This window comes from Heteronotia binoei, chromosome 6, assembly GCF_032191835.1.
Source record: "Heteronotia binoei isolate CCM8104 ecotype False Entrance Well chromosome 6, APGP_CSIRO_Hbin_v1, whole genome shotgun sequence".
Taxonomy (NCBI): domain Eukaryota; kingdom Metazoa; phylum Chordata; class Lepidosauria; order Squamata; family Gekkonidae; genus Heteronotia; species Heteronotia binoei.
In genome coordinates this window covers 88494896-88503999 of record NC_083228.1, presented here as the reverse complement: position 1 = coordinate 88503999, position 9104 = coordinate 88494896, and the positions used below count along the sequence as shown (strand labels likewise).

The 9104-nt window shown below is 42.5% G+C and overlaps 1 protein-coding gene across 1 annotated transcript; it reads right to left on the bottom strand.

Moving 5' to 3' along the window:
* Window positions 1-8212, bottom strand: LOC132573364 (galactose-3-O-sulfotransferase 2-like). Its single transcript, XM_060240869.1, has 3 exons — window positions 8130-8212; window positions 3301-4258; window positions 1-849 (listed from the first exon to the last, which is right to left on the bottom strand). Exons 2-3 carry the CDS (start codon window positions 4141-4143, stop codon window positions 10-12), a joined length of 1683 nt encoding a protein of 560 aa, XP_060096852.1. The 5' UTR covers window positions 4144-4258; window positions 8130-8212; the 3' UTR covers window positions 1-9.
* Window positions 8213-9104: the final 892 nt, after the last annotated feature.

Below are 9104 nucleotides of genomic sequence, written 5' to 3'. Positions count from 1 at the left end.
ATGTTTGTCTCAAACTGTCCTGCGGTTAGATAGTTTAGGCAAGACAGCTGCATTGCTGTGCTTCAAAGCTTTCTTTGGGAACTGTTTCCTGTACAGTAGCCTATTGTACTGAAGTTCAGGTGTCACCATGCACTGGCACATCTGCCTTGTTACCTTATCTAGGCTAGGCTTTAAATTGTATCCCATGATTACTGCTTTGCCATACTGCAGAGGTGCCAGTGCCTGGTCTTTGATCAGCTTTGGGGCTACACTGCCACTTCCTTGAAGGCAAATCTTTGCCAGCTGCTCCCGCTTCTGCTGCAACATCCTCACTTCATTTTGCATGCGCTCCTTGCCAATATGCTGGTCTACTTTCTCCCAGAAGGTCTTATTGAAATGCACATAGATTTCCCAGTCAAGCTTGTTCCAGCTCTTTATCTTCTCTGCGGTGCTTTCTGAAAGGGGGGTCTTGGTATTGTTGTGTCTGCTGTTGAGAGGAAAGGACATCACATCATCCAGGTCCCAGCACAAGGTGTCCTTCAGTAGCACCATTGACTCATCAAAGTACTCTGAGATCAGGAGAAGGTCAAAATCTGCTTCAATGGCTTGCAGCATGAGTTGAATGTGCTTGGCAGAGAAGTTCCCGTTGTGATTATACCCAAAATCAAATGCCATTAGGTTTTTGGCATAATGGCTGTCCGTAGCTGAGGCATTGTAAAACTGGGAAGGCTGGTTGAGAAACTCCTCCAAGTCCCTGGCTTTGGAAAATGCAGATGTCCCTTTATAGTAGGTGAATGACGATTCCATGAGTTGAACAGGATTGCGGAGGATGGAAAAGTAAAAGGTCTTGTTTGGCATGACTTTGGCAACCTGAAATTGGTAGCAGAGGAGAAATCAAATAAAACCCTGTGTAGCATACAAGTTACTAGGTTATATAGACAGGAAATGTTCAGTTTCAAATTGACAGCAGACTTCTTTAAAACTACAGAGGCTCAACTGGGAAAGTATGCTAGGTATGCCTAAATAGTGCTTCTTAAATTCGCCTTTTGCTCTACAGCTGCCTTCTGTCATTTCTGCTTCATAGTCTCTCCTGCTATTGATGCAAGATGCCCTCTGATCTGGTTTTTATTAATTTTATTTAATGTATTTACACACTGTGCTCTCAATAGGATAAAATTTCTGAGGTGATGGACGAGAGGAATATAAAAATAAAGCAATAAAATGCATTAAAACAGAATAACATAGCATCACAGTGCTTAACATTTTAAAACTACACCAACTGTACTAATTAGAGTACAGTAGAGAGAAAATTAGGGCTGAAACAGCAGCATTAAAAAATAAAGCACAACAGTGTACCACCATAGATAAAAACAGTGCATATGAATAACAAGAAAGGTAAAATGTTTGAGGACAGATGGGTCGGGGCAGAGCATCTGCTTTGCATGGAGAAGGTTCCTTGTTCAACCCCCAGCATCTCCAGTTTGAAAAGATCAGGTAACAAGCAATGTGAAAGACCTTAGCCTGAAGATGCTGGAGAGTTGCTGCTAATCAAAGTAACCAATACTGATCTTGATAGACAAATAAACTGACCCAGTATAATGCAGTTTCATGTGTTTATGAGATAATTTTTGGCCAGGGCCTTCAATGGTCTGGACTCAGGGAATGTGATACTTTGGATATTCTGGTGACAGGCAACTGTATTAGCCACCCTCTGTCCAACAGAATGTATGTGTGTGTTTGGATGTCCACTGATTTTCACCCCTAGCCTTCAGGTTAAGTACACCTGAGTGGAATGCTGGTTCATTTTGCTCATCCTTCTTCTTGGATCTCTGTTCTTGGATAGGTAAATATAGTCCTATAGAATAAGTTCCCTTCTTTGTCTCTGTAAAGCTACCACCTTTACTTCCTGAACTTGTATGTGTGTTCATAGAGTGCTCTTCAATTAGTAAATTTGATTTCATTTCTTTAATTTTTCTTCAATAAAACCCATTTCATTAATCAAGACCTGGTTCATTTGAGTGTTTTTCTGAGGGAAAAATCCCTGTAAACATAGGTAGAGATCCTGTTTACCTGGCCTCTTGCATAGCCTAGGTCTCCTAACTAATTTCCTCAACATATTCAGGAAACCCTCACAACCACTTAGAGTAACAACTGGGCTTTAATGGCAAGCCCCCTCTCCGAAAAAAACCACTCTGGAGTGGAAACAAAATTAGGGTTGCCAACCTCCAGGTGGTGACTGGAGATCTTCTGCTATTACAATTTATCTCCAGAAGACAGAGATCAGTTCAGCTAGATAAAATGGCTGCTTTGGAAAATGGACTTTATAGCATTATACCCAATTGTACCCCTTCCCTCTCCCCAATCTCACCCTTCTCAGGCTCCACCCCCAAAATCTCCAGGTATCTCCTAACCCAGATCTGGCAACCCTAAATAAAACAGAAGCCAGTAGAGTTCTTTCAACACAAGGAAGAATTTCTCCTTCTGTCACTACCAACAGGCAGCCTTGTACTGACTGATGTTGCTGAACCAACTTCAAAAGCAGCCCCACACAGAAAGCTTTAAAGCAATCTAGCTGGAATAAAACTAGAGCATGGAAAATAGTGTCCAAACATGTACTTTTCTAAAGAGGGCAGCATTTGGCACGCCCATTTAGAGACATTACCATTTCACATAACTTAACTGAAGAATGTCATTGGTATTTTACTCCAAATCTCTGTAGGGCCCCTCCTAACCATTTTTTGCAGGTGTTAAAAAGCACAGGGAAGAGGAAGACTTGGAGGACCTCATGGCACAAGTGCTTTCACTCTTCATCATCTTTTGGAACCATTCAGCTGGATAGGACCTAAACTACCAGGCTATGGGCACACATTGGGGCATCTCAGCCTGTCCACTTACAGAGACATCAGGGCTGATGTTACTGAAAGCTGTGGAAGGGCCTAGAAAAATCAACAGGGTTGTACTACTTCCTGTTCAGAGAAAATTGTCCATCAGGATGACCCAAAGCAGTCTCTCTTCCAGAACTAGGCTAAAGTTGGAGGGAAATTAATCTCAGTAACCAGTCTACTAAAAAACTAGGGACTGATGTCCTTCACCATCCTTTATTGCTTGATATATGCAGAACTTGAAAGACACATTATGTACCTGTATGCTTCCATGCCTACTTCTTCTTCATACTCCTTACACCTCCCTGAAATTGCCACCTCTTTCCACTTCCAGCTGCCTCCACACTTTATACATTTGAATGGAACCTATTATGTGCTAGAAGTTTTGAGGATAAAGAACAGCTCATCTGCACCATTGGGGCAGACTTCTGTCTCTTACCTCTGGCTTAAAGAACCGCATATGATGGCACATAATGTTGAACCGGGAATCATTGCTTGGAGAAAGTTGCTCCACAACAGCTGCTGTGAAGTAATGGGGATAATTCAACTGATGAAGACCATTGATTGGCAAGGCAAAGGTGAGGTTGTGAGTCTCACCAAAGCGGAACAAAATATTAATGACAGTGCTACTGGCGCTTTTGTGTACTTTCAGAAAAACAATATGAGTCCTGGGCTTGCATGTTGCACCTTGAGAGAAGCTGGTGATATTTGCTCCCATTGTTCTTCCAACCTTTGGAAGAACTGTTTTCTCTGGTAGAGGCACCCTGCTGTCTATATCTGCTGATGATGCCACCTCACTCAAGTTTCTGCCTTTTGGGATATTTGAGTTTGGAGTATGTGAGTTTGTAACACTGGAAGACTTGCTTCTGCTGAGGATGAAAGATGGCGATGTCTCGGTTAGACTTTGAAATGGGCCATTCACACCTGGGGCTTGGTCATCTGCAGTTATCTTTGTTGCAGAATTGTTCACTTTGATCAGGGAAGTTCTAGCCTTTGCCGCAGTAACAAATTTCCTACTGGCTGAAAAGGTCACTGCAGGAATTTTTTGGGTGCGGTGGTTCAGGTCTTTCTGTCTTTTTTTAAAATTTAGAATCTGCACCTGTGCTGTATCTTTCATGGAAGGATTTTGCTGAAACTCTTCTTCACTGCCAAAACTAGTGTCCAGGAGTTTGATTTGGTTGAATACCTTGTTCAGCTTCATGACATGTCTCCTTTTCTCAACAGAGCTGTTCCCAGGGGTCAGCAGTTTCACCATGTTTTGTGAGGTAATGCTCTTCTCCATAGGTTTTGAGAAAAAGTGGGCAGAGTTTGGGTCTTTTTGATCCTGGAATGAATTCTCATATGCTCTGGTTTGCTGGAAGGAAAGCTGCTTCAGCTGGCGATCATATTTACATTTGCTATGAAAGACAAGCAAGGAGGCCTTCAAATATTTTTGCAAGCATATATCATGTGTCCCCCTCCCTTGCCCAAACATGCTGTGGACTCACTTTTCATTCCTTTCCCTCTAACCTCACTGCCAAATTAAACTGCTTTCCTATTAGTAGATCTTGTGTCACTACTGCAAATAAAACTTCCATTCTCCGAATACAATAACAGCAAATAGTCTGACATTTCTCACATATGGATAAGCCAACACATTCACATCATAATTCACTCAGGCAGCACCCACTGGTCCAATCAATCCCCTCTTGCAATCCTCTTGCACCCTCCATCATTATAAAGACATCTGAACATAAGAACATAAGAGAAGCCATGTTGGATCAGCCAATGGCCCATCCAGTCCAACACTCTGTATCACACAATGGCCAAAAATGTATATATTTATACACACACACACACACACACTGTGGCTAATAGCCACTGATGGACCTCTGCTCATATTTTTATCTAACCCCCTCTTGAAGCTGTCTATGCTTGTAGCCGCCGCCACCTCCTGTGGCAGTGAATTCCACTTGTTAATCACCCTTTGGGTGAAGAAGTACCTCCTTTTATCCGTTCTAACCCGACTGCTCAGTAATTTAATTGAATGCCCATGAGTTCTTGTATTGTGAGAAAGGGAGAAAAGTACTTCTTTCCCTACCTTCTCCATCCCATGCATAATCTTGTAAACTTCTATCATGTCACCCCGCAGTCGACGTTTCTCCAAGCAAAATAGCCCCAAGCGTTTTAACCTTTCTTCATAGGGAAAGTGTTCCAAACCTGTAATCATTCTAGTTGCCCTTTTCTGCACTTTTTCCAATGCTATAATATCCTTTTTGAGGTGCGGTGACCAGAATTGCACACAGTATTCCAAATGAGACCGCACCATCGATTTCTACAGGGGCATTATGATACTGGCTGATTTGTTTTCAATTCCCTTCCTAATAATACCCAGCATGGCGTTGGTCTTTTTTATTGCAATCGCACACTGTCTTGACATTTTCAGTGAGTTATCTACCACGACCCCAAGATCTCTCTCTTGGTCAGTCTCTGCCAGTTCACACCCCATCAACTTGTATTTGTAGCTGGGATTCTTGGCCCCAATGTGCATTACTTTGCACTTGGCCACATTGAACCTCATCTGCCACGTTGACGCCCACTCACCCAGCCTCAACAGATCCCTTTGGAGTTCCTCACAATCCTCTCTGGTTCTCACCACCCTGAACAATTTAGTGTCATCCGCAACCTTGGCCACTTCACTGCTTACTCTCAACTCCAAATCATTTATGAACAAGTTAAAGAGCATGGGACCCAGTACTGAGCCCTGCGGCACTCCACTGCTTACCATCCTCCACTGCGAAGACTGTCCATTTATATTCACTCTCTGCTTCCTATTAATTAGCCAGTTTTTGATCCACAAGAGGACCTGTCCTTTTACTACATGACTCTCGAGCTTACTAAGGAGCCTTTGATGAGGAACTTTATCAAAAGCTTTCTGGAAGTCAAGGTAAACAATATCTATCGGGTCTCCTTTGTCCACATGTTTGTTCACCCCCTCAAAGAAATGTAACAGGTTAGTGAGGCAAGATCTTCCCTTACAGAACCCATGCTGAGTCTTCCTCAATAACTCGTGTTCATCAATGTGCCTACTCATTCTGTCCTTGATAATGGTTTCTACCAACTTTCCCGGTATTGAAGTCAGACTGACTGGCCTGTAGTTACCTGGATCTCCTCTGGAACCCTTTTTAAAGATGGGGGTGACATTTGCTACCTTCCAGTCATCAAGAACGGAGGCAGATTTCAATGAAAGATTACATTTTTTTGTGCTACTTCACAAATATTATTGCCTACTGCATGTGAGTTATTCTTGACAAACAATGCAGTGCACAGGCAAGACTATTTGGCCTTGGGAGTAACAGCAGAGAGTGGCAAGTAGGCTGTACGTGGGTCTGTTCTTGGTGAATGCCTCTGATTTAGCTACTGGGGAGGGATGGTGGCTCAGTGGTAGAGCATCTGCTTGGGAAGCAGAAGGTCCCAGGTTCAGTCCCTGGCATCTCCAAAAAAGGGTCCAGGCAAATAGGTGTGAAAAACCTCAGCTTGAGACCCTGGAGAGCCGCTGCCAGTCTGAGAAAACAATACTGACTTTGATGGACCAAAGGTCTGATTCAGTATAAGGCAGCTTCATATGTTCATATGTACTTCCAGATACTCCAGTTTGAGACCAATGGCTGGCCCTTTTAGCACATTAAATTATTAGAAACCCATCTGTTCTAAAGGGCTTTGGGCTTAGATGGAGGTTGATTATTGTTTAGAACTACTGCTTACTGGGCTTGCTGTTTCCAATTAATACCCTTTAAGAAGATGAAGCTTTGTTTGCACAGGGGTTAACAATTTAGAAATCCCATTCTGTCTCTCCCAGTCTTCTTTACTCTCCTCCCACTTACCTTTAATGGACAGTTCTTGATGTTCTGTCCCTTCTGGAATATATTTAGTCCTCATTAGTCTGTTTTTGCAGGGGGGTTTCCTTTTGTTCATGTACAAAGTCATATTTTTCTGCACACCTGGGGAGTTCCTCAAGTAGGCAGAGGCTCTCCTTTGTTTGCAGGCAGCCATGACTTTTGGGACTGGTACATAACTCAGTCTCTTTGCTATTAGATATAGTGATCTAGAGTACTTGCTTTTGCTGCTGTGGTTGCCCTCTGTCATTTTATATTTTTAGGTTTTGTTTTTAAATTTGTTTATTTGGTTTTGTCTCTGTTAACCACCTTAAATGTGTTTTGGACAGAAAATCAGGATGTAAACATTAATATATAAATATCACTTGCATTTTGTGTCAGAATTTGTTGCAGATCTCCACAACAAAAACAACTAAAGCTTTACTTTAAAAAATGAAATCTGGGAATTCAGAATAACTAGTAGATAATTGCCATCCATCATTGTAATATTTTAATGCTATAACAATGTAGCAATAATTTTTTAATCCCAGAAACTTGCTACAATGGTGCAGGTGAAAATGGCAGCTGTGGAAACTGAGACAAGGAAAATGGTGTCAATTTGGGACCTTTAGAAAGTTGCACCTTCCACAAATGATCATATCAAATCAGGTTTGGGAAAGATTGTAGCAAAGCAGTGGAAAATCTGGAAAGTGGGCAATTAAGGGATGATTGTGTGGATGTTCCAAAAACCCTGATCTAGCTTGAATGCCTGCCAAACTGGAGCACAAAACTTCCATGTGGAACCAACCTTCTTCTTGTCACCACTATTTAATTTGGTACTTCAGACCCTCTCCTGACAGCTGGTTATGGGTTTGGAAACTCATTTTCTGCAGTGTCCCTGTCTTCTTTGCAGTCCTTTCACTCCTTCCTGTCCAGTGGCTCAACTACATCTGTGGCCAGCCTCCTGCTTCTGATGTATTTACAGCGATTAATCTTTTTAGTAATATGTTTCTGAAATGTGTTTGTTTCCCATGCTAGCGATTTACATTGGTATTAGGATGGGGGGTGGGGGTGGGAAGAAACCAAAGGTGGGTGGAGTGAATGCCTTGACTTGGGTGGGTGTATAGGAAGATAGCAAGGGGGAGGGGGTACTCACCCAGAGCCTCTTTGTAGAGCCCATAGTATTTTTCTCTATAGCAGGCCTTATTCCTACACACACACACACGCCCGTCAAGAGAGAGACAGACACTGATGTCCCAGCTTCCTTAGCTTGCTGCTAAACTGATGCAGACGCTCATCTTCCCTGTCTCTCTTACCTTAATTAGATGTTTCATTATTGGAGTACTCTTGTGTTGGTAGCATCATATGTATGAATATATGAATCACATCATTTATCATACTGAGCTGAATTTACCTGGTGCACTGGAGGTTCTGAGCAACATGGAATATTACACAGAGCAGGAAGATGAGCAAAAGGGCAATCCAGATTCTTGTCAGTTGTCTATATATAAGCTTCCATTTCCTATAGGAAAGGGGAAATAATCAGGCTAACTCAAACTTTTGATTTCATTAGTATTTTATGTAGAGCACTAGGAGTAAGGTCCGTTGTGACAAAAAATACAACGGGCTCTAGAAGGAGGCTCTGGGTGAGTGCCTGCCACCTTTGCTGTCTCCCTACCCACCAACCCCTCAAGGGGAGCTGATCTCTGCCATCTAGAGAGAAACTATAAATCTGAGTGATCTCTAGTGGTTCCCCAGGAGGAAATGGCATTGTACCTGGCTGAGGTCCTATCCCTCCTCAAACCTCACCCTCTCTAGGTCCCACCCCTTAAATCTCCAGAAATTTCCTAACCTAGAGTTGGCAACCTATCTCCTTGCCTTTATCTGCCCCTCTGACTTCAGGTTTCCATTGCCTTCCCCTAGGGTTGCCAAGTCTAATTCAGAAAATATCTGGGGACTTTGGGGGTGGAGCCAGGAGACTTTGGGGGGTGGAGCCAGACTTTCCCATTCCCAAAATAAATATATAAAAATACAGCAGTGTGGTTCACCTGAATAGTCATCATTTCCTCATCGCCCAATAGCTGCAATTCTAGTAAATGAAAATAAACACATACAAAGCAGCCAAAATGCACAGAGTTTGCAAGCTCACATTTCATTGGGTTTTACTCACAGGAACTGCTGTTCTTCAGGCTAACACTGGCAAACAAAAAGAGAGAGGTGGAGTTTTCCTCCATCCCATAAAGAGGTTCCTATACAAAGTCTCTGAAAACAATGCAAAACAAGCACAGAGACCCACCCACCCTGTTACTGACTCTACAAAGACTTCTGAAAAGTACAGGGTCTTTCTTTCTTTCTTTCTTTCTTTCTTTCTTTCTTTCTTTCTTTCTTT

What these genes read in the sequence shown, in the direction of transcription:
- LOC132573364 (XM_060240869.1), bottom strand. Translation starts at nt 4,143, where the DNA reads ATGGAGAAGAGCATTACCTCACAAAACATGGTGAAACTGCTGACCCCT. An exon ending in TGCGGTTCTTTAAGCCAGAG is followed by an intron (nt 850 to 3,300) that starts GTAAGAGACAGA and finishes TACCAATTTCAG; the next exon opens with GTTGCCAAAGTCATGCCAAA.